This window comes from Pristis pectinata, chromosome 6 (genome assembly GCF_009764475.1).
Source record: "Pristis pectinata isolate sPriPec2 chromosome 6, sPriPec2.1.pri, whole genome shotgun sequence".
NCBI classification, from domain to species: domain Eukaryota; kingdom Metazoa; phylum Chordata; class Chondrichthyes; order Rhinopristiformes; family Pristidae; genus Pristis; species Pristis pectinata.
Genome location: NC_067410.1, coordinates 39,182,477 through 39,208,866, shown reverse-complemented (window position 1 = coordinate 39,208,866; position 26,390 = coordinate 39,182,477). Strand labels below are relative to the sequence as shown.

At 41.6% G+C, this 26,390-nt stretch overlaps 1 protein-coding gene across 22 annotated transcripts in view; it reads left to right on the top strand.

The window, feature by feature from the left end:
- The window catches only part of chl1b (cell adhesion molecule L1-like b), a 689,122-nt gene that overhangs the window by 393,059 nt on the left and 269,673 nt on the right, over window positions 1-26,390 (top strand). For all 22 annotated transcript variants that reach the window (XM_052017114.1, XM_052017111.1, XM_052017119.1 and 19 more), the window contains 2 exons: window positions 6,819-6,984; window positions 8,309-8,433. In XM_052017114.1, the coding sequence (XP_051873074.1) occupies window positions 6,819-6,984; window positions 8,309-8,433 (291 nt within the window). The remainder of the gene's footprint in view (window positions 1-6,818; window positions 6,985-8,308; window positions 8,434-26,390) is intronic.

The following is a 26,390-nucleotide window of genomic DNA, read 5'->3' as shown; positions in this document are numbered from 1 at the left end:
CAGTCTTTAAACCTGTGATTAGAGTGTACTCACCAGGAAGTTTCCTGCTCTCAAGTGTCATCAGCACTTCGGAGTTCTGTTGCTGTGCATCCCCTTGGTCCAACCCATGAAGGATTCATGAGGGCAAGGCTGTGTATCAGCTTCTTTGGATGTCCCTGAAAATGAGAGGAAAGTGTGGTTACAGAGCCCACAAGACCTGCTCATTGTCATGGCAGCTGTTGGAGGCACAAACCCTAGAACCAGCTGTCCACGGAGAGGCCATAATCCCACAGTAATTAGAAGTCTGCATTATCTTGTTTTTGGATTTCAGAACTGCTTTTGCTACAACTGTTAAATTAATATTTTGACAACATTAATTTTTAATGTGGTATTTCTGGGCTGTTGTATCTGACATTAAAATAGGTTCCTAGCATCATGCTTGTTATTTATAATTTTTTAGTGATTTTATTTGCAATTTTATTATGCATTAATAGTTTTTTAAGTAACAGTTAATGCTAGTTACTATAAATATAGTCTTATTTGTGAAAAGAATTAAAAATGAATTTTCTCATGTTTTTAACAATATTAATTAATTTTATTCAATAATTATGCTCTGTTAAGCAGAAGAATCTTATTCAGAAAGAATATCCCAGGAATCATCTAAATTGTATTGACACTATAAGGTCAATATTGAACAGAAAGCATTCCTTTCTGAATTCAAATCAAATGTAATATATACTGTTTGAAAAGCAAGATATGATCCTGCCGCCTTAAAAAGAAGCCCTCTCGTCAAATCTCATTGAAGTGTACAAAATTCTTACTGAGCTTGACAGGGAGATAAGAAGTTGATGTGTACACTGGCTTGGGGGACTAGAAACCATCTCAGTCTCAAAATAACCATTCAGGGCAGGGATAAGAAGAAATTTCACCAAGGAGATGGTGAATGTTTGGAATTCTCTACTCAAAAAGGCTGTCGAAGTTCAGTCACTGAGTATGTTTAAGACATTGATATTTTAGCTATTAAAGGAATCAAGGTATTATTAGCTTAGTCCAGGAAAGTGGTGCTGAGGTAAAAGAATAGCCATGAACAGCTTCAAGGCAGAGAAGGAGCACTGGATCAAATGGCCTACTCCTGCTTCTGTTGCTCCTGTTCAAAGTTTTGCATCAGGTTGTAGAATAATTCGGCATATTCTGTTCTGTACAATGTAATAAAGAGCTCCAAAGTGGGCAATGGAGTCTATTCATATTTTGAATGTATGTTCCACCTCCACCACCCTCTTTCACCAACACTCCAACCCCCATCAACGCTCTTTAACGTCTTTGAATAAAAGTGAGAACGTGGTACAATCAGGATGTTGGGGTTGGTGATAGAATTAGGGGGTGGGACAAATGCACTATAATATGGATAGGGTAATATGGAAGGAAAAAAGAGAGCAAAGCATAAAAACAAAGCACTCTCATATAGACTGGAGATGAGGAAAGAGGTGTCATAATTATAGCATAATTACATGGCACTTCATAATGTCAACATGTCTCAAAGTGTGTGAAGTGATCACCCCTTCAATGTAGTGACTTGTATGTTTCTTGAGCAACCATTGTTTACCAGCAAAACCAAGGCTTATAGTGACTGATCTGTACATGTGTCAGACTTGTGCTAATTTGCAATAGAAAGGCAAAAGGGGCTGTTGTTTATGTAAGCCAAGGGCAGGATAGAATGAAATGGTTTCATTGTGACGGGGAGGCTGTATAGGATTCAGGTGCCTTAATGCAATTAAGTGCAGCAAATCTCTTTTGAGAGGATGCAGAAGCAAGTGCAAGAGGTGATTATAGGTTTGAGGAAACATGAAGGAATTTAGGCTTGCTATCTCTTCATGTGGCTTTCAAGATTATTACAGTGATGAAGGCACTTTCACCTTGGGGAAAAAACATTAGGAGCAAGTTCAGAAGCAATATTAGGAACACAAGGCTGAACATTGCCTTCAAAAGGGAAATACATCTGGAGAACAGGGAACTAGAGTTGGCATTCAGATATTTCTCAGAGGAGAACAATGGGATGAAAGATCACGGAGAGGGGTTGGGGTTGATCTATTCATAATTTGAACTAATTGGGTTGAATGGCCTTATCCTGTCGGTGAACAATAATTGATATCCTTCAGTCGTTTGATTTCTTCTTGCCAGTTTTCTTGCCTCATGTGTTGCCTTTGAATTGCTGATTCCTTGCCGTGGTACAATGCTGCAGGAGCTGTCTGATAATGAGATGATTAGCATGCTTGCATGCATGCATTTTTTGAACAAGTTCTTACAATGAACAGATGTTATGTTGTGTTACAATACAATTACATTGAACAAGGTCGTAAAAAATTATGCTTTGACCCACAAGCACAGCTTGCTACTGCACTACTTATTTAATTTGTAAGCTTATTTTTGTGTAAAAATTAGTAACTTAAGATTGCTTTTCTTTTGCACACCAAAGTACAGATAGGATACAGAGGCAACTTACATATCTGAGATAGCATTATCAAGGTATTTTTGTTTTGAAAGTGTGAGCTGTTCTCAAGAGGTCAATTTCAAAAGCACCTGGTTTTGCCTGCCTGCTTCTGACCTGAGTTCTTTGTCTTGGTTTCCGCCTACTTGATTGGCAGGGACCTCGGGCAAAAAAACAGAATCCAGCAGCTCTGAAACTAACGTCCATTCATAATGGATGGCACCGGGGATGCATTTTGTAGCAACTGGGCTTCTTCAGTACTTACAAACATAAAAAAATATTTTTGTCAGAACTGTAAGACGCTTGAGATTTTACCAATGAAAGCAAATGGTCTCTGAGTTAGCTCTATTTCGAAATTAGATACTCTGTGTATTATAGAGCATTTAATCAGATGGATCCATTGAAATATTTCAGCAGTACAGTTCCTGGAGAATTTAGGTCAAATGTGAGGGCAGTGCTCTGGGCAGGAGGGTGTTTGTAGACAGACATCATTGGTTTGGTAAAAGATACCTCCCAACATTTCCCCTAAAATGATAAGTACATCTGGATTGCTGTGCGGAAAGATGTATTCCATGAAAATAAACACACATTTGAGTGTGTGTGTGTGTGTGTGTGTGTGTGTGCGTGCGTGTGTGCGCGCGCATCAACACTACCTGTAAGTTAACTGATTCATTGGTATGTTGCTTTTCCATTTCAGTGCATTCCATTTGGTCAAATCTGTGCTGAACCGATCAATACTTAGTGCCGTGGGCAGTAGCAGTTTTATATTCAGTAAATAATAAATCATTATTCTTCATTATTTCAAACATCTGCCTGAAACGTCCATTTTTGTTTTAAAAATCAAACCACTCTTTTCAAGAGAATGCATCTCAGATTACTAGATAGAACACAGAAACAACAGGCCTTCTCTGTGAGTTGGTTTTGCAACTCAGCCAGAAAAATTGATTAGCTGGGTTTGTGTTTCTAAATGTCCTTTGAGATATTGTAGTGAATTCTATTGATAAATTAGGGGCAAATAACCAGCAATTGAATTTTGTGCTTTAGGGTTTTAGTGGGTCTAGACTTGGATTGTTCATTTCTCATTTCGCTTTACTTGCTTCATCTGAGTTGTTAGATCAACGAAAACTACTGCATGTAAAAATTTGTTGCGAAATTCCAATTTGAAAAACAGACTTCATTAAGTCGCCTCATTTGGTAAAAGACACTTCCCAACAATCCCCGAACAACCTGCTAAAAAAAAATCACCTAGATCACTGTGTAACAGGATATATTTAATGAAAATAAACAAATTTTGGAATTTGTGTATTAATACCAACCTGTGAGTTAACCGAAATTCATTGGTATGTTGCTTTTTCACTTAATTGCATTACGTTTGGTCAAATCTTTGTTGAACCAATCAATACTTTGTGCTGTTGACAGCTGACAGTTTTGCATTCAACATATAATAAATCATTATTCTTTATATAATTGTTCATTATAGTTACCCTTGTTCTTTCTAATATGTATTCTACTAAGACCCAACTTCCTTCTTAATCTCCACGTACATTGATATTGTTAACCGTTTCCTTTTCTTAGGTCCTCTGCTCCTTTAGAACTGCTGTTATTGCTTGCCTCCTCAACCCTTGCAAATGCTGTCCTTGCAAACTACCACCCCATCTCCCAGCCCCTCACAGTCCTTGAACTAGCAAATGTTGCCTATCTTTACAGGATCTCCATGTTTGAATCCCTCTAATTCGGCTTCCCAACTAAAGTGGCTCATGACAAAGTCACCAAAGATGTCCTGCCTGATTGGGCAAGGTGACTTCCTCCTTGCCTTTCTCAATTTACTTGCAGACTTTGATGCAGCCACCTGCAGCCACTTTCTTGGAGTTAGAGAGTCATACAACACAGAAACAGGTCCTTTGGCTCCATTTGCTGACTCATCTATACAAATTTTGTTTACCAGCACTTGGTTCGTAGCATTCTTTGCCTTGGCGATTCAAGTGTTCGTCCAGCAACCACCCTCTAGATAAAAGAACAATTTCCCTCAGACCCCCTTTAATCCTCTTACTACTCATGTTAAACCTATAACCTTCTGGCTGTGGGACTTCTCTGTAATGGGGAAATCTTTCTCACGATCTACTCTTGTCTATTCTCCCCATAATTTTGAATACCTCCTCAGCCTCCTCTCCTCCAAGGAAAACAAACACAGCCTGTCCAGGCTCTCATTACTGAAATATTGCATCCCAGATAACATCCTGCTAAACCTCCTCTGCACCTTTTCCCCTAACACCTCTCTACTGTTATCCAGCTGGATGGATGAATCACCTGCAATCATTTCTCTTTCCACACTTGTACCTGCCCTTGAGGATCTACCCTCCGCACCCTTTAATTTCTCATGTACCTACTGTCTCTTTGCAACTCTTGGCAGCAGAGTGACACAGCAAATAAAACTGCTGCCTTGCAGCTCCAGAAATGCAGGTTTGATCCTGCCCTCTACTGTCTGTGTGGAGTTGGCACATTCTCCCTGTGACCATAGGGGTTGCTCCAGTTTCCCCCCACATTCCAAAGACATGCAGGTTGGTCAGTTAGTTGGCCAGTGTAAATTGTCCCTCATATAGGTGAGTGGTAGGATCTAGGGACAGATGATAGGAATAGGAGGGGGAGAATATGTTACAAAAAAAAATTAATGTGGGCTTGTTCAGTGAGCTAGCATAGATTCAATGAGCTGAAATGGGTGGCTCCTGTGTCATAAAGGAACATGGAAATATGGAACATCACCTGAAATATGGTTTAAGCTGTATCTCAACCCCACCCCCACCACCGAACCCCCACCTGTCTTGACCTCCTCCACTGTCTCTAAATTACCAGGTTGCTTGCCTGACATTGAATACTGAATGAGCAGAAATATTGTCCTATATTTCTGCATTCATAGCACATGAATGAGAGGAAAATAGAGGGATATGGGCATTCTCTAGGTAGGAGGGAATAGCTACGTTGGCACAATATTGTGGGCCAAAGGGCCTGTTCTGTGCTGTACTGTTCTATGTTCTATATGGGGATGACCAAAACCATTGTTTTCATTTCCCACTCCAAGCTCTGTTTCTAAGATGTCAGCGCTCTCTCTCTCTCTCTCTCTCTTCCAGGCAACTGTCTGAAATAGAACCATACTGTTTGCAAACTTTGTGTTATATTTGATCCTAAAATGATGATGTCTTGTGATCACTAAACACTCCACTTCCTCCTCAGCTCATTCATTGCAGAAAACCTCATAAGCTTTTGTTACCTTTCAGTATTACTGTTCCATTCACTCCTGATCAGCTTCCCTTATTCTACTGTTGACAGCCTTGAGACCAAGTAAGACTCTACTGCCTGTGGCCCGACTCACACTGAGTCAACTTACCTATCGCCCTGGGTTCCCTGACCTACATTGGGTACTGTTAAGCAATGCATCCGTTTTAAATTTCTCATTGTTGTTTTCAGATTCTACCATGGCCTAATCCCTTCAAACCTCCAATCTTTTCCAAGCTAATAATCAGCCAAAATAGCTGCACTCCTTCAATTCTAGCCTCTGGACTTTTCCCAAATTTAGCTTATCTACTATTGGGGGATATGCCACCAGTTTCCAAGGCCTCAAACACTGGAATTCCCATTCTAAACATCCCCAGCTCACTCACTCTCTTTTCACCTTTAAGCTACTTCTAGTCTGCCTCTCCGACAAAGATATTGGTCGTTAAGATCTTACTCCTGCAGATTGGGACGTATTTCCTGAGTGAAAGAATATCATGCTTCAGAACCTTAACACAAATTAAGAACTAATGCTGAGTCAGATTTTGACATAATGTTCTCCACCATGAAGATGATTGTAAGGGTCTAAGCATATTTCTGCCTTAGATGACACAGCATTCCACATTTGAAAGCACATTATTCAAGCTACAAGTGCCTGCTCATTAAATGAGAGACAAATAACTTGTCTTGGCCACAGGTGAAGATCACATTGTACATTATTCTTCAAAAACCTATTGAATTGCACTGTATGTCCTGCATTTTCTGTTTATATTCTTCTGTGAATACAAATACTTTCTCAGGCAGGATCCATGCTATGTTTTTTTACTGCATTGTAACTTCAAACAATGGTGGTTTAACAATCAAAAACAAAGCAAATGAACAGGTAAGAAAGATTTAGGAAGCTGTTTCCTCAGGCACACATTTCATGGAACAACCAATGACATTAATTGTAACCATACATTGATCTAAATGTCCAAATGCTGTCATGTACAATGTTAATACATTGAAAATGATTCTGCTCAGTTTTATATATTGCCATTGTGAAAACTGTGCTCACTGCATTTCTGGTCCTCTGTCTTCCTTTCAGTTGCAACAGAAATAGTGGTTCCCCCAGAGGATTTAATGATACAGAAGGCTGCAACTGCACAGTTTAAATGTCATGCTGAATATGATTCGGCTTTCGAAAATGACTTTGAATTATCATGGAGGAAGGATGGGTTTGAAATTTACAGTGACCAAACAGAGAATGACAGGTAATATTTTGTAAGATGGACAAGAAGGCCTCCATTTCAGTCACCATTATAACCAACAGCAAACCACCACCAACATCATCAGATAAAGTGAAAGCTGCCAAATCAATAGGTCCCTCTTCATTAGGTCAATTGTCTGCAGACATACTGATTGTGTTTCATAATCTAATTTGAGGTCTGGCTATCAAGATTTTATGTTTTATGTGCTAACATTTGCTCAGTGTTTGACATATGCACACGATTCAATTGCTGAAAATACTTTTTACATAATCCAGGAAATCTCTTTTCCTTTGTCTACTTTTAGGAAAAGAAGTCAGAAAGTATTTTCATTTTTAAACAGCTGTGATGCACCTCCAAGTTTTTTGTGAGCTAAATTTACAAAATTAGCTTTAAGAGCTGACACATTGCCAATTTATTCCTGACTTTGTACCTTTTCCTTGAAGGTGCATCTGGACATTTTTAAAAGTTACCTTGTTGCTTCCTCACTTTTCCTGCTTGTACTTATCCAGCAGTACAGATCACCAGCTAACGGTTGGGAACTAAAACAGAAAATGCTGGAAGGACTTGATTGGACAGGTAGTGTCAGTGGGGAGAGAAACAGAGTCAACAGCTTAGGTTGGGGTACTTCATCAGAATTGGAAAAGTGACAAGACAAGTACAGAGAGGGGAAGGTGGAGAGAACAGACAGAATGTCTGTGATAGGCTGCAGACCCAAATTGTCAAGGCAACTATTACTTCAAAAATAAGCATTTGGAGAAAAATGATATGCAAGTAAATTGAAAAAATAACAAATTGAAGAAAAGATACAGCCATGGCTGTGGAAAAAATGAAAGGTGTTGGGGGGATGGGGGTGGTGTGGGTGGGTGGTGCCTGCAGTTGTTGAAGTCAATATTAAGTGCTGGGGGTTGTAACTGTGAAGATGAGATGCTGTTCCTTGAGATTACACTGGATATTGTTGAGCAATGTAGGAGACCGAAGACTAGAGAGGTCACATGGGAAGTGTTGACCTAAACTAGCCGTTGGGATTTGCTTCACTGCAGTTAGATGATAACTCTTGTTATTCTGGTCTGCAGCTTGCCAGAATGATGTGACTTGGATCTGGAACTTAGCAGCGAATAAAGTAAACCCAATACGCCCTATAGTTCTAATATTGGGATCTTATGATTTGATACCAGTGGACTGAGAATAATTTATATGTTGAAAATTATGTCATTAAACATACATCCAATGGGCTGGTATCTATTGGTAGAATAGTTTCTAATATAAATAAACATGAAAATCAACTCTACAGCTAACAATATACCATTTGTAATTTGTTCCCTTCTAGAATACTAATGGATGACGATATTCTTCAAATTATTGATGTAAGTGAAGATGATGAAGGGACTTACACCTGTGTCGCAAGAACTTCCTTGGACATTGATACAGCAGACGCAAAACTTCTTATCCTTGGTAAGTATTACTGAAGAAACAAAATTGGCTGAGTTCAATGCATTTGTTAGCTGCACTGATGATGAGCTATTCGTTAGCTAGGTCTGACTGACCTAGATATTGAATACTGCAATCTTCTATGCATGGTGATTTGTCAGTTCTGATTATTCTCAGATAATTTGAATTGTTGCGTATCGATAGTAATTCCACATCAGCAAGTCCAGGGATGTTTTACAAGGGACTAAAACAAGAAGAGCTTTTACATATAAATGAATAATTTTCATTTCTCAAAGTTGTAAAAGCAGTGTCATTGACCTGCAATCATTTAATATGCTGCTCATGCTAACACCCTCCCGCTGTTTTGCAATATTTGCCTGTAGTCGCTCACCTGTAAAAGCAGCCAACATTTGCTTCATTTTTTGACCATAATTAGTATCATTTTGGGTATCAGAGTAGCACAGTGTTTCTTCATAAGAACGTAAAGAGCTGTGTTTCTCCAGCACAGTTGTGAGATGCTTGAATTGTCTTCAAAAGGAAGTTCAGTTCAGTGTAAATCTTACAAAGTCCTAGATTTATCTCTTCAATAACAGTGGCATTGAAAGTCTGCTGGAGCAGGATTTACACTGTTCCATCCACCAGCAGTGGGATATCTACTGTTGACAGAGGTGAGCAGCAGCCCAAGAAACATCTGCTATATGAGGAGTCTGGTACTGGAAATAGATTAAAGCAGCTGATTGCTAGTCCAGGCCAGAAGGAAAACATGGTGTATGCTATGAATTTCTTAACAGGGAAATATAAACAGATTACTTCAGGGTTGATTGCATTCTGTAGGAATAACCTATATCTTTGAAAGATTGTAGTCATTCCAGTGGCATGAGACAAAAAGGAAAACACTGCAGATGCCGGAAATCTGAAATAAAAACAGTAAATTCTGCAAGTTCAGCAGCTCGGGCGGAATCTGTGAAGCGAGAAGCAGAGTTAACCTCTCAGAAAAAGGGTGCTGGGGGTGTTTCTTCATCTCCTTGCACTTCCGCCTGTTGATATTCCACCACTCCCTGGTCAGGTTGGCGAGCACTCTTTCCTCCAAGAAGGACAACACATGCAGTTGCACCTGCCCCCTACCAATTGAACACTACCTGGTTCTACAAGAGAGAGTGGAGTTTGGGACTCACCTGTGTGATGTGTTTGACGGATGTGCTTGACATCGTCGACTAGCTGACAAGTTCGGAATTTGAAACTTGCGGTAATGGTGATGATTCAAGGATGAGTGAACCTGTGAGTGTTGGGTATGAGGTCTGATGAATAGAGGTCATTACCAGATAACTAATGGGGTCATGCATAGAGAAGTGACTGAGTATCATCGTGCAGTGAGTGGGAACTTCCATATGAAGATGCATTCACTGATCATGACTTCCCCTGTATGTTCATTGAGCATGTTATGGCATTATGTCCAGATCCTCAAGCCTCATGTGCTGGCCTTGACTGCTCAGACTACCTGCCCCACTGTCTTTGGAGACCATTCCAACCACCTGTGGATAGATGACAGCTCTCCTCGACCAATGCAGGGTCACAAAACCATGAGCTTGCTGTCTCACTTCTTGAACCATTATTTCTCAGGCCAAAATACCTTCTGCAACAACTAATACTGCAGCCACAATGCATCTCCATTTCAGGGGTGCAACCTGACTTTGAATGGTGCTTGCTATTCATAATATTGCTGTCCAGCTGAAGTGTGCAGCACAACTGCATTGTAATTGCAGGCTGCGTGTAGCAGTCTTTTAAATTAGCTAGTAGCACAGTGTAGGCTTGTGTCAGAAGCCATGGATATGGATTAATTACACATAAAGATCCCCATGGATGTTTCAGAGGCAATATGGTATCAACCCCAGTAAGTTGAATACATCTGCTGGCTCAAACTTGTTTCTCTTGATATCTTGCTTTTTTCAAATATTTACTTACTATTAAGAACAGATATTTACTACCATGCTGACATATACTCTGTTACACCTAACTCTATAATTTTTAATTCCATACAATCAATAATGGCTTACAACACCACTTGTATCAACGGGACTTCATTGTCACATGTAAATCTTCTGACTGACCTTGCCTCCAAACACACTTATAATGTGAATGAGACAGCCTTTTCTAAGAACAGCCTGGTTAAAGTTACCAGCACTAAGCAGCAACTGCAAGTATTACAGGTGAAGATTGCAAAGAGCACATTTTAACTTCTATCATCACCAATAGGGCTGAAAAAGATGAGCTTTTTCTGTACAAGATTTTTTTTCAAGTGTCCTTTACATAAGGTACATAACATCGTTTTTACATCAATAATTTGCTTGTATCAGTTAAATTTGAATGATGTGCAACATAGCAACTTAAGTGTATAACGCACCCAACTGAGGTCACATTATTATTTATTGAAACCTCAAGTACTTCATATCCTTGCTTATTTGAAGTGAGGTTGTGGGGTGTTGAGGTGGCAGGGGACTGGGGACAAATTGGAATGAAGAGCTTAGGAGGGAAGATTGGTAAAGATAGGAGGAAAGAGAAGAAAGCAGACAAAATGCTGAATTAGGACGGAATAGAAGCCCAGGAACTGTGGGTTGGTGGGAGCAGTTGTTGAAATGGTGATTGTTTCAAGCGATCAAGCAATGAGGAATCAAGTAATAGACCAACAAACAGAGCAGTGGGAGAGGAGAGGTATATACTCTGTTGGAGTAAAAACTTTTTTTTTAAAAAACTTTATTTACAGCATGGTAACAGGCCCTTCCGACCCAGTGACTCCTTACAAACTCCTTACAGACAGCGACAAGAATTGAACCCCGATTGCTGGCACTGTAATAGTGTTACACTAGCCGCTACGCTGCCGTGCCGCTCAGAGGTTGTGGTTTGAATGCAGCAACAAATATTAAGTTCAGTTATCTAATCTATGTAGCATAACATCTGCAAGATGTCTCAAAGCACTTTGCATGCAATTCATTATTTTGTGAAGTGCTGTCACTGTTGTTCTGTCCACAGATGTATACAGCAGGGAGAAATGCATATCCTAATTCAGAGACAAAAATTCTTCACGTTGAGCTAAATTGACACAATGAAGCACAGACTGGGGAATCAGCCCTGGAACCTGCCTGGCCTACATGATTAACTTATTCACTGAATAAATACACTGAGCCTTCAGGGGACTGTTAACACTGGCGTAATTTTTTCCTGTGTTTTACATTGGCTCTCAACGTGGTGTAGTTTTGTTTTAGCACTTACGAACATACCTCAGAACTATTAGCATATTGTCTTAATTTTGTTGCTCTTCTCAGTATTTAAAGGGCTCCAGTACTGACTGCAGGTTATTCCATCTTTCAAACACCATGCCTATAGGGCAGGCACGGTAGTGTAGCAGTTAGCGTAACGCTATTACAGCGCCAGCGACCCGGGTTCAATTCCAGCCTTTGTCTGTAAGGAGTTTATACATTCTCCCCATGTGTCTGCGTGGGTTTCCTCCGGGTGCTCCGGTTTCCTCCCACATTGCAAAGACGTATGCGTTAGGAAGTTGTGGGCATGCTATGTTGGCACTGGAAGCATGGCGACACTTGTGGGCTGCCCCCAGAACACTCTACACAAAAGATGCATTTCACTGTGTGTTTTGATGTACATGTGATGAATAAAGAAACCTTATCTATATGGAGGAATACCTGGACAGCATTCAGACATGGAGCAAAAACAAACTGCTGGAGCAACTCAGCAGGTCAGGCAGCATCTGTAGAGGCAAAGGGATACAGGTCCTCCCAGGTATCAAATGCCCAACTTATGTACAACCTGTACATATGAATGAACGTTTGGGAGACCGGCAGGATGGCTCTGCCAGCTGTTGTAGAGCTACAGGCACCTTCTACCATGTTGGAACTGCGTTCGCGGCTGCATTTCTGACTTGCAAACTGTTCGGGTTATGAACAGTTCACAGGAACGGAACCCTGCCGTGACCTGGGGATGACCTGCAGATGACTTCTCAGTTTGAGACCCTGCATCAGGACTGACCGATCCCTTGGCCTCTACAGATGCTACTCAACCTGCTGAGATCCTCCAGCAGTTTGTTTTTGCTGCAGATTCCAGCATCTGCAGTCCGGTGGTTAGTGCCGATAATCAGATGGAGTAACCCAGATGTCACCATAAAAATACTGCTTATTCCACTTCACGGGGCTGCCTGCACTGATTGTAAAACCTGAATAATGAATCCTTGTTCCGGTTATGTAACTGGCTTGCTACATCTTTGTCTTTCCTCATGAGTGGCACCAATCTTAAAGAACTCAAACCTCCGCATGAAGTACAAGCCTCTATGAGGATCTGCACTCTGCAGGTGTAAACAGTGGTGCGCAGATCACCCTGACATTTCTTGCAAGGACGTGCAGTCTCTTTCCACATTGCTGCATGGCACAGGGATTGTCGCTGCTACTACAGGGGAGAGAACTTTTGCCACCTCTTGCCAGGCTCTTCTTTGGGTGGGTCTGACAGGTCTCCTGGCCCTCACCACACATCACCTCCCTCCTGGCATGTATCTTATTGATCAGGGCTTGCCTGTCCCTCTGGGTGTATGTGAGCACTGTCCAAAGCCCCTCTGCCACCACTGTGGCAGCCGATATTGGTGTGTTGCTGCTATGAGGCTGTTGTGGAGAGTGTGTCTTTAAGTGCTGACGCCTTTCCCTGGTTGGGGCAGGAGATGAGCCAAGTTAAATGAAGTCTCATTGGAAATCACACGACTTTCATTTGACAGCTTGTTTCTGGGTGGAAATCAGTCAACTACTGTTTCAAACGTCTTTGTGACCAGTTCCTCGAAACTTTGCAAGGGATCAGATTTAGCATCAGCATCAAATGCAACGGTGTTCAGCATAGAAACAGGGAACAAAGTCCAGTTTCTGGCACAGGAGGGTTAGGTGGTCCCCATTTGGTTGATAAACTGTGACAAACACTTAGTTCATTTGCTAGTTGCCTTAGATATGCTATCTTCTGTGGATAAACAGCCAAATGGTGGCTGTGCCTTGGCTCAGGATCTTCAATTGAAATCCCACAGACTTTCCAGTATCCATATAATATTACACAATGAAGAACCATTCAGTTGAAAAATGATGGGAGAATATTGGTGGATTAGGGAGAAAGAATTTTTTTAAACAACATTAACTTCTATATGTTACCAGGTGGAAGAGAGCTGATAATAAAAGCAATTCTTCAAAACGTTTCTACATCAATTGCTGAAGTACCATGTGTTTCTGTGCATTTCTAGAAGATATCTCAGTGGTGGTGGTGTTTTAGTGCTGCTTCACGTGTTTGAAAGACCCATGTGAGCACTGTCGATGCAAAAGGCAGATGTTCTTTTTTTGAAAATGATCCACATGCAACTGCCACCGGTGAAGTTTTATCCAGTAGATGTCTTTTTTAAGTGGACTTCAAATTAATTTGTAAGTGTGTGTCATCTGTCAACCACGTTTGATATTGTTTTTAGTTCTCCTTGAAAGGAATTAACACTCAATTGAACAGTGAAATTATAAATTGTTCCTCAGCCACCAGGAAACATACTGAATAATAATGGGTTGGTTGTGAAACGAGCCTTAAGAGCAGTTAACACAATGTACTTTTCACCTGAATCCCCTGTTGTGTTGTCGTTCAAAACTTACTGCACAATCACTCACGGTACATAAACCAGAGTAAGCTAATAAATCTGCAGATTCAGATTATAGTTGAAAAGGGTGAATCTTCAATGATTCATCAATGCCACCTGAACCCCTGGTGAATGCTGTTTCAATGATCCCTTCCATCCTCTGAAATGCTACAATTCAAAGTTTTACTTTTTTTTATTAAAATCATGGGTGGTTGATATCTGTGGTAATGAACAGTGATAGTAAAACTACATTCACAGCCTGTAATTTAAACTATGGTCCTCCTGTACCATGTGGATTTAATACTCAGTCCCATTTTAACATGTTACTGAAAAATAGATTACAAAGTTAATTTTTGGAAATTATTTCGTTCCAGGCTTTGTGCTTATAGAGTTGTTGGAAGCTGTGGAAACTGCTGTACTCGCTTGTACACAAGATAATTACAGTTGAAAAAGACAACTTGACAATTTAATTCAGACATCCAGAAAGATTGGAACATAACCTATTTTAAACATCCAATTGTTACTTCAAAGATTCCAGGATGTTTACTCTTACTTCTGGACAATTATTACGCTCTTTCAGTGCTTTTTGTTTCATTTTTAGACTTCGGGCTATTGGTGTCAAGGCAAGGCTCACACTTACTGGCCCTCAAACTGAATGCTAAGACCATCAGGGAGGGTAGAAAAGTTAACCACATAGTTAACAGGAGATGTGTACAAGCCATACTGGGCAAAGATGACAGATTTCCTTGTCTGAAGAACATTTGTGAATCAGATGGATTTTTATAAAAATCTGATGGTTTCATGAATGCAAATGTGTGCTTTTTAATTCTTAATCTGTTTTTTTATGATGATAATGTCATGCTGAGAGAGGGCAACAGATATGTCATAGAGCAATACAGCACGGGTACAGGCCCTTCGGCCCAACGAGTCCACGCTGACCATGGTGCCCACCCATCTAGTCCCAATTTCCTGTGTTTGACCTATATCCCTCTGAGCCCCACCATTCCACGTACCTATCCAAGTGCTTCTTAAATGCTACTATTGTACCTGCCTCAACCATTTCCTCTGGCAGCTCGTTCCATATACTCACCACCCTCTGTGTAAAAAAAAAGTTGCCCCTCAGGTCCCTTTTTAATAATTCCCCTCTCACCCTAAATCTATGTTCCCTAGCTTTGGACTCCCCTACCCTGGGGAAAAGACTATTACCATCCACCTTTTCTATGCCTCTTACAATTATGAACATTTCTATAAGGTCGCCCCTCATTCTCCTATGTTCCAAGGAATAAAGACCCAGCCTGGCCAATCTCTCCCTATAACTCAGGCCCTCTAGTCCTGGCAACATCCTTGTAAATCTTTTCTGCACTCTTTCCAGTTTAACCACGTCTTTTCTACAACAGTGCAACCAAAACTGTACACATTACTCCAAGTGCGGCCTCACCAACGACTTATACAACTGCAATGTAATCGCCCAACTCCTGTACTCAATGCCCTGACTGATGAAGGCCAGCGTGCTAAAAGCCTTTTTCACCACCCTGTCTACCTGTGATGCCACTCTCAATGAACTATGCACTTTTACTCCGAGATCCCTCTGTTCCATTACACTCCCTAGTGCCCTACCATTCGTAGTAGAAGTCCTGTGCCCGCTAACAACACCTCCTAATTTCATGTCATCCGCAAACTTACTGATCAAGCCTTGTGCATTCACATCCAAATCATTTATATAAATAACAAATAACAAGGGTCCCAACAACAAGCCCAGCGGCACACCACTAGTCACCAGCCTCCGTTCTGAGAAACAACTTTCAACCTCCACCCTCTGCTTCCTACCTCTGAGCCAATTTTGAATCTACTCAACTAGCTCTCTCTGGATTCCACGGGACCTAACCTTCCAGACCAGCACACCACGTGGGACCTTGTCAAAGGCCTTACCAAGGTCCAAACAGACAACATCCACTGCCATCCCTCATCTACCTTTCTGGTTACCTCTTCCAAAATCTCTGAAAGGTTTGTAAAGCACGACTTTCCACGCACAAGGTAACAATGATTCCTCCCAATCAGACTCTGTCTATTCAAACGCTGGTGGATCCTGTTCCTCAGAATTTCCTCCAGTAACTTCCCCACTACTGATGTCAGGCTGACTGGCCTGTAGTTCCCTGGCTTAATCTTGCTACCCTTCTTAAACAATGGAACAACATTAGCCACCTTCGATTCTTAAGGAACTTCACCAGTGGCTAACGATGAAGCAAATATCTCTGCAAGGGCCTCCGCAATTTCTTCTCCAGCCTCCCACAAAGTCCAAGGATGCACTAGGTCAGGCCCTGGGGATTTATCCCCCTTAATGCACTGTAAGGCTGCAAATACCTCCACGCTGGTAATACGAATGTCCTCCAAAATATCACGTTTCCCTTATCTCTTGAGCAACCATGATTTTCTCTCTTCCTAGCCATCCCTTCACTCTTTATATAGCTATAGAACCTCTTAGGATTTTCCTTAACCTCACCTCATCTCATGCCCTCTCTTTGCCCTCCTGATTTCCCTCTTAAGTATTCTTAATCTTTTTATATGGTCATCAAGGGATTCACTCATCCCTGACCTCCTAAACCCAATGTACACTTTTTCTTGACCAGAGTGTCAATATCTCTTGTAGTCAAGGTTCCCTAAATTTACCAGGTTTACCCTTCACCCTAACAGGAACATGATGCTCCTGGACTCTTGATATCTCCAGGACCTCTGCCAGATCCTGCCTAATTCCTGCCTCATTCATTAATATGTGTCCAACAACCTACTACCTCTCCTTTAGGGTGACAAACCAGCATCCCTGTCATATGTTGCTGACCAGATTGATATATTGCTGAGATGCCTTCAAAATTTCATGAAGTCTGGTCCCAAGAGCCATGATGACAGATATCTGAGCTTCCCACTACAGCACCTGCAATGAGTAGTTTCCACCCGTGCTGAGACAATGGTCATGAGACGCCAAAAAAAAGTTGATCTATGCATGTTATAATGGAGCTGGTCACTTTTTCCATGCTGGAAAGGGTGTATCCAGGCTCTGAACAAACCCACGTGCAAAGCTGGACCTGGCTTCTGCTTTCCTCCCTGATGTTGGAGGTATGGTTACTAGCCTGGAAGTGTACATATCCAATATTGTGCATGTCCTTCAAACGGGGGTCACTGCTTAAAGGGATCACCTACTTAAGACGGAGATGAGGAAAACATTCTTTTCTCTCTGAGAACTTTGTAACTCTCTTCCTTAAAGGGTGATGCATATATTTTTAAAATTCAGATTCAGGTAGATTTTTGATAATGAAGGTTGAAAATTTCCTGGGAGTAGACAGGAAAGTGTTGAGATTCAAATCAGATCAGCCATGATTTTATTGAATAGTGGAGCAGGTTCAAGGGACTGAGTAGCGAACCCCTTCTCCTTGTTTGTCAGGATATTAGAAACCACCTTCCCCAAACTGTGTATCCTGCCCCTATTGACAATCTGGGCTCCAGCAAGATGGTGATTCACAGGCCCCAAAGCAGCTTCTCATAAATGAGCTGCATTACTGATTTGTAGCAGAGCTCATGTCCAACCTCCAGCTTTTGCTGGCCATTGGGGTATTCTCGCCTTCAGCCGGCTTATACCCAGTAATTTCCCAAGTGCAGGTTCCACCTCTAAACTGAGCTCCAAGCCCAGTGTCAACTTCCAAGTTGGTGCTGCAATTGATAGATCCAGTGACAAGGTGGCACCTTCATCACTTTTGTGCTGTTAGCTGTCTGGGAGGGATGAAGGCAGTTTGGTGTTGTGGCGGGGAGCATGGAAGTCGCTTTTTTTCTCCTACCGTTCGCATCGAGTTAGTCAGAGGTGATTACAGGATAGGTTGTGAGAAAGAGAGTTAAGGACAAACATGCACCTTCCCGTCACCAGTGGCCTTGAGCTCTGAATCAGCCATTTTTATTGGGTCAGTAGTTTCTCTTCCAGTGGTGATCTTTTGGAGCCCCTGTTATCCTGTGCCAGTTTTCTGTTGCTAATTCTGTTAATACCACAACTACTCCCTGACAGGAAAAGTACTGTATTGGTTTATTATTGTCACTTGTACCGAGGTACAGTGAAAAACTTGTCTTGCATACCGATCGTACAGGTCAATTCATTACACAGTGCAGTTACATTAGGTCAGTACAGAGTGCATTGATGTAGTACGGGTAAAAACAATAACAGTACAGAGTAAAGTGTCACAGCTGCAGAGAAAGTGCAGTACAATAAGGTGCAAGGTCACAACAAGGTAGATCGTGAGGTCAGAGTCCATCTCATCATATAAGGGAACCGTTCAATAGTCTTATCACAGTGGGGTAGAAGCTGTCCTTAAGACTGGTGGTACGTGCCCTCAGGCTCCTGAGGAAGAGGAGAGAAGAGAGAATGTCCTGGGTGGGTGGGGTCTTTGATATTGTGGCTGCTTCACCAAGACAGGCGAGAGGTAAAGACAGAGTCCAAGGAGGCGAGGCTGGTGTCCGCACTTCTGGGTGATGTGTCAGCCAGTGTGTGTACAGTGTGAGGAATGGCTGTAATGCTTGCGATGATAATAAGTGTTGTGATACAATGGAGAAATTGTATGTTTAGTTCTGTTCTGGCGCTGATCTGTAGAGGTTATTGCAGAGGTGAAAGATGGAGCACATTGCATGGAGCGGTGTACGAGGTTGGCGGATCATTTGATGGGAGGTGGGAACTGATGATACCTTCACTGATTTCAATCATATATGCAAGATCATTAGACTTATTGCAACACAGTATTCATGCCTTTGGGGCTTGGTCTAGTGTACCTCATTTACTGCCTCTTCCCAAAGCTGCCTCATTGTTTTTTTGAGAAGAGGGACTGGCCCCTCTGGATAGAGGACTTTACTTTCCTCTCCACCAAATCCAGCTTTACATCATCTGGGGGTCTGGTACCACCAGTGTTTGGTTAAGCCATCCGACAAGCAGCTAACACCCAGAGAATGATTTTCTCTGTGGGTTTGCACCCAGGAAGCACTTCTCCTTTCAGAGATACAGGCTAGATTAAAGTATTGCTAGCTAATTGAATTGGCGGGCACGGTAGTGTAGCAGTTGGCGTAACGCTATTACAGAGCCGGCAACCCGGGCTCAATTCCGACTGCTGTCTGTAAGGAGTTCGTATGTTCTTCCCATGTCTGCGTGGGTTTGCTCCAGGTGCTCCGGTTTCCTCCCACATTCCAAAGACGTACAGGTCAGGAAGTTGTGGGCATGCTATGTTGGCACCGGAAGCATGGCGACGCTTGCGGGCTGCCCTCAGAACACTCCATGCAAAAGTTGCATTTCACTGTGTGTTTCGATGTACATGTGACTAATAAAGGTATCTTATGTTAGCTCCTCAGAATTAAGACAACAGTATGGTTGAAGCTGGTTGGTCACTGAAATGATGGGCACAAGCTCACTTTAAAAAAAAAGTGTGCATCTTGCGCTTTATTGAATTGGAATAGGGTTAATCATATATCACAAATGCAGTGTCAGTTTTCTAGAATGATCCCATTTACACCCATAACTTTCCTCATAACTACAATCCCTTATAGGTTGGTCCTGTGACATCTCTGCTTTTGAGTACTTCCTGAGAAACAAGCTGTGACCACTGGGTGACTTGATTGAAGAAAGATATAAAATGACATTTCAGAAGCATCAACACAGACACATGAACAGCATGGAATAGAGGGAAACAAAGGACTGCAGACGCTGGAATCTAGATGAAAAACACAATGATGCTGGAGGAACTCAGCAGGCCAGGCAGCATCCATGGAGAAAAGCAGGCAGTCAATGTTTCAGGGCAGGACCCAAAGGTCCTGAAGAAGGATCCTGACCCGAAACGTTGACCGCCTGCTTTTCTCCATGGAGGCTGCTTGGCCTGCTGAGTTCCTCCAGCATCATCGGGAATAGAGGGATATGGACTTTGTGCAGGCAGATGGGAATAGCTTAGATTGGCATCTTGGTTGCCGCAGACTTCAAGGGTCAGAGACTCTCTTCCTGTGCTGTTCTGTGCTCTGCTCTATGCTGACATTCCGAAGACATGGTCTGAAGAGAACATTATGAAGTCTGACCATTATCAGCAGTTCTGGATATGTGATTCAACATCTTTAGCTTTGCTGACTGCTGCTTTGCATTGGCTGACACATTAAAGTTTCCTTTAGCTCTGGCCATCTCATTCATAGAACTTGCATGTCATCCATTTTTGCTTTCCGTTTGTAACACATCAGTCTTTCATGCAGAAGTGTTCAGCTATTGCTGTTACAAGATTCAAAATCACCCAACACATTCTGTATTTCTTCTGGTTTGCCATCAACTTGAAATGTCTACATTTTGCATTAAGCCTTTGAACCTGCCAGTTAGATAAATTCAGACCATGTGCTTTTAATTGGCAGTCTCAAGGATCTTGTACTCTAGTAATTTCTTACTATTGCTCACTTTTTCCCTTTGAACCAGTTTATTATCTGATCTCAGAGATCACACTTATTCATCACTGATTATGCTCTGAAAAGGATAAAAAGATCAGAAGGTAAGTTATGACAAGTGATCCAAAGTGTTCCAATGAAAGACCAGGAATGCAAGAAATGGTTTAAGAGAGAACACCAGAAAGAAGCAGAGCGATTGTATTGCGTGAGAACACACACAAAACATACTGAGCATAAAGGGACGTCCCTTTAAAACTGAGATGGGGAAGAATTTCATTAGCAAGAGAGAGGTGAATTTGTTGCCACAGACGGCTGTGGAGGCTAAGTCATTGGGTATATTTAAGGCAGAAGTTGATAGGTTCTTGATTGGTAAGGGGGCTAAGAGTTATGGAGAGAAGGCAGGAGAATGGGGTTGAGAAAAGGAAAAAAATCAGCCATGATTGAATAGCAGAGCAGACTTGATGGGCCAAATGACCTTTCTGCTCCTATATCTTATGGTCTTATGGAAATAAAACCAGGTGTCACTGCTGCTAGCATTGTATATGGGAGCAGATCTCAGTTACTCTAAAATAAAAAAAAGTAGGAGCATTTTCACCTGTGCCATTTATAGTGCACTCAAACAATTCTGTCCCAGTTTCACTCCTGCAAAAGTATTCTACTTGGGTGAAATTGTGAACAGCACACACACTATCAATGAAAAGCCACATCAGATTGCTAAGTTATTGTTGATGACCCACAGGAACAATTTCAAACAGTTTTTACTTCGGTGAAAGCTCCCGTTAGAGAAATGCCACGATCTGTATTCCATTCTGTCCACTCCTTGCGGAAAATAGTTGTCATAGCTGGGCATTGATAAAATATGGGTACTTGATCTAAATATTCTCCAGCACCACATCAACTTCACGCAATGGGCTGCTTGAATAATAAGGCAGGAAACAGATTTGCAAGTTGCATAGCAAAACAGCTGAATTATTTGCAAAGCCAAAAATATTTAGGCCTCAAAATACCATCACATAACACACTTCAGCATTATGTGAGTGAAATTTGATTTTGCCTGAAGTGAAATAGCATAACAATAATTATATGACTCAAGAAGTTCCCAGAGTCATTGACCCTTGAGCACCTGCTGTGATTTCAGCACCAGTTGTGCATGGAATGACATAATTTCCCATCCATTGTCATCGTGTTTTAGGAGCACTAGTGACTAGCACTGGCCATTCCCAACCCTTAATATCTCACCATGGATTTGGGACCACATAAGCTAAGTCCCATACATTGATCCTTTGCAGGCACCCTCCCATCCCTTAGATTCCCTGATCCCATGATCTTTTTCCAATCCTCCAGTGCTCCCAGGCCTTCCCTTGATTCCCCAAGCCCCAGAGGCCCAGGGTCCGACTCCCCGACCTTCTTACTGTCTGAGACCATGGCCAGCATCCCCATTTATTCTATTGTCTAAGACTCCCAGTTCAGCAATCAGTCAAGGTTCCCATTGGAGTCAATAATATCCTTGCATGCATAAGTGAGCATGCATTGGCAAACAACGTTCTTTTGGAAAGCAAAAAGCTAACGTCTCTGAATGGAATCCAGGGATCGCATTGCATTGAGGCATCTATGTTAATACCGCATTTCAGTGCATCTCTGTGGAAGGAATGTAATTTGTAGTCCGAGTAAGGAAAGGTGTAAATTTTACAACTGCTACAGTTCTGCGATTTCAGTTCTCAGTTAAACCATCATTCTGTTATTCCTATAGTGTTTGAGATGCTGCCTCTCTTCTCACCCCAGCCATTAACCTTGATTGCACTCTGGACCCAGGTCTCAATCATTCTTGTATCTTCCCCTCCTCGCTCAGCTCCCAGAGGCCACTGCAGTCTTGCCCCTGATTTTCGTTGGCTATCTGCCAACCTCAACGATTCAGAAACAGTTTCTTCCCTCCGCCATCAGATTTCTGAATGATCCATGAACAACCTTTTTTTTGTGCAATATTTATTTATTTTGTAATTAATAGCAATTTTATGTCTTTGTACTGGACTGCTGCCGCTAAACAACAAATTTCACGTCATCCAAGTCGGTGATAATAAATCTGATTTTGATTCTCCAAACCAGCAACACCTGTTCCTGCCCTCCCTTCCCCACCTAACTGCTGCTATCTCTTCTCGCACACTCACTTAGTTCTCTTGGTTACACATAACCTGGGTTCTGATATTGGGCTCCATTCCCATACCCTGAAACCAGCTCCAGTCCTAGGTGGCACGTTCTCTATTACCGAAAGGTACAATGCACTTTCAATTGCTCCACCAACATTTACAGTGGCGGGCAGAAAAGTAAAATGGTAATTTGTTACAGCATCAACCCTTCCCACCCATTCACCTTCACAACATTTTCGACCTAAACATTATATTAATTTAATGCATTGATGTAACATAGCTGAATTCTCAATATTCAATGGATTCGTTGTTGGCTTTGGAATTAATGTGGCAAGCATGTTTTATAACATGCAATTTCATCAAGTGTAGACACCTCAGAAATCATCCTCTGTCTTTTGTGGCTGATATTGCAGAAAATGCTTGTTGTTATCAATGGAATTGCAGTCAAACATGAAGGACAATGTGCCAATGCTTTCTTCAGAATTAGCAATAATCTTCAGTTCTTCTTCCCTCAAATAATCTAAGTTATAAGGTTCCCAGAATGTGTGAAAAGGAGTAATGTTCAAACAATGTGAGGATAATTCACTTAAAAACCAATGTAGTTTACTTTTAAGTAGACCAACCTATTGGAAGTCATAAATATCAACCAGAACATAGAAAAGATTTAAGTTTACCCTGCAGCAAAATACAACCTTTTACCATCACAGTAAGTGTTTCTGCTTTCAGATGGATTCTAAAAAAATCTGTGGGGAGTGTTTTCAGCAAAATTAATGCTGCAGAATAATGTCTGTTAAAATTTAGACCTGATTCTGTCAGTTTCTTCTTCTGGGCTATCTTTGGAGCTTATCTTTGGAGACTGCCTGTAGTTACAGGAAAATCAATTGAAAAGGCAGGCAGTATTCATGATAATGAACCACATTCCAGCAGCTTTGTGTTATTATTGTTAACACAGAATCATCACTCCATAACTTGCTCATCATGAACAATAGTAGTTAGAAGTGGTTTGTCACTTCTCAGTTTGTTTGTTTTGTCCCTATTTGTAAGCCAGAATCAATATCTAGTGCTGATTATGAGCTGAAAGGTGACCAGCATGCAGAAACTCATGAATGGAACTCAGGATTTTTTTTGAGGGAAGAGCAACATGGGAGCAGGAACCATAATCTCTGCCACACTGCAGAAATAAATTGAGAACTTAAGTCACGGCACAGTAGCTTTTGTAAAATTATGCCTTTCCTCACTCAGACTGCCAGTAACGTTCCTTCTCCATAGTTGCATTGAAATTCAGTCACAAAATTGATGCCTCACTGTCCTGTAATCCCTGCTCTGTATTCAGGCAGCTGCTTTCCATGAAAATACTTTTTGCTAAACCATGCTCATTTACACATACAAGCATGTTCAGACACCCATCATAATTCTTCTTCAATAGTTGGCCTAGAAATCCTTGTTCTTCTTAGGTAGTCCCTTGGGATCGGAGATGACTTGTATCCACTCATAATTATTCATACCTCTGTTAGGTCACCCCTCAGCTTCCTCCACTCCAGTGAAAACAAACCCAGTCCATCCAATCTCTCTTTGTCACTGAAATGTTCCAATCCAGACAACATCCTGGTGAATCTCCTCTGCACCCTCTCCAGTGCAATCATATCCTTCCTATATTATGGTGACCAGAACTGCACACAGTACTGTTTTATAAAGTTATAACATTTTATTTATAACATACAGTATGATTATAACTTGAAAATTATAACAATTCAAATTATAAGAGGCATTTATAGTTAGGGTAGACAGCTAGAACCTTTTGTCCAGGGGAGAAATGTCAAATATGAGAGGGCAAAGCTTTAAGGTGAGACAGGGAATGTTTAAAGGAGATGGGCGGGGCATGTTTTTTCACTCAGAGTGTGGTAGGTGCCTCGAACGCACTGCAGGGGGTGGCATGGAAGCAGATATGATAGTCACGTTCAAGAGGCTTTTAGATAGGCATGTGAATATTCAGGGAATAGTAGGGATATGGACCAGATGCAGGCAGGAGGATTAGTTTCATTTGGCATTGTGCTCAGCACAGACATTGTGGGCTGAAGGGCCTTTTCCTGTGCTGTACTGTTCTATGTGGTTTCATGTCTCTACTCTTGTGTTCAATTCCACAACTGATGAAGACAAGCATCCCAAATGCCTTCATCACCACCCTATCTACTCATTTTGCCACTTTCAGGGATCTGTGGACATATCCCAAGGTCCCTCTGTGTTTATCATCTGGTTCTGCATGCTGAATTCCATTATAGTCCCAGAAGCAAGGTTTCAGTGCTCTCCTGCCCATCCTCCCATTACCCATTGTCCAACGATTTGCTGTCATACCTCACATCAAGTCCTCCCCATCTTTCAATGTTACTTTGGTTTCTGATCCAGTAGCACCCCCGTTTTAAAATTCTCAATCCTGTTCTAAAAATCTTTCCGTTGCCTTGTCCTTTGCTACATCTGTAGCTTCCTCCAGTCCTCCAGTCCTCCAAGTGCTTCATTCTCCTCTAATCTCACATTCTTGTGTGTCATCAATTTTGATTGCCAACCCTGTGTCGGATCCAGTGATTTTCGAATCTGCAAGTTCTTTTAGGAGTCCAAAAATGAGTTGAAAACAACTTGGTGCTTCACAACAAAGTGTTATTGGAGAAGTTTAAAACAAAGAAACAGTCACAGCACATGGGACTAGCTTTACTACTAGGAGATGAGCCGAGACAAAGGAACTAAAATGAGCAAGGGCCAGGGGGAAATGAGCAAGAGAGTGATTAACAAAAAAACGACACCTTTTATACCTGAGATAAGAAGTACTCCTTAGCTAACAATAGTCCAATCAGAAAACCTATCAGATACCTGTGGTAAAACCAACCAATGAGAAAACACGTATTCACCTGATGGACGAACCAATAAGCTAAAAAGCAGTTATACATTGTACAACCACTTGAGATGTTTTAAAAAAACTGCTTAAAACAGTCGAATCCAACACCTGCTTCTGGCTGTCCAGATTCTAAACTCTAACATTTCCCCCTCCACACTTAACCCCTCCCTCTCCCCCCCCTGCCTCACCTTTCTATCATCACCAAAAACCCCTCTACCTCTCAACTCTTTCTCTTTAAGGTGCTCTTTAAAACAACACCCTCCCCAACCCCCTTGCCCCAGCCACACACTTTTCTATCTTAATAAGATCTCACATGGCCTAGGAACAGATTTTGTTTGGCACATTTCTGAAAAACACCTTGAAAATGTTTTACAGTGTTAATGAAATGAAAGTTGTTATATCCTGGAGCTCCTGCTAATTTCATTTGGTAGGAAATAATATGTTAAAATAGCCTAAAATCCCCAATCCACACCCCAGAGATCCATCCTCATCAGAGGAGCATTCATCCACAGGGGAAAGATGATCAGCAAAATCCCAGACATCACTGTGGGTCAGATGTTGGGAAAGGTTATGGGTTAAGTGATCAGGTGTGATAAATGTTTGTTGGGGAAATTCATTTGAAGGGAGGGTTTGACATGGGGGGGGGGTTGATTACTGGTAGTCGAGCAACAGATCATAGAGTGTTGGACAGGTCATGGGGAAGGCCAGATAGATCAGGGAAGGCAGTATACAAGTTAACTCTTATGATAAGCACAAAGTACTCTTCCTGGTGTACAAACAATGCAGTAAAAGTGCTGCTGTGAGGGATCTGGCTCTTCTTGCATCACTCTGCTGCCAGTTTCCCAAGCCCATGAAGGTG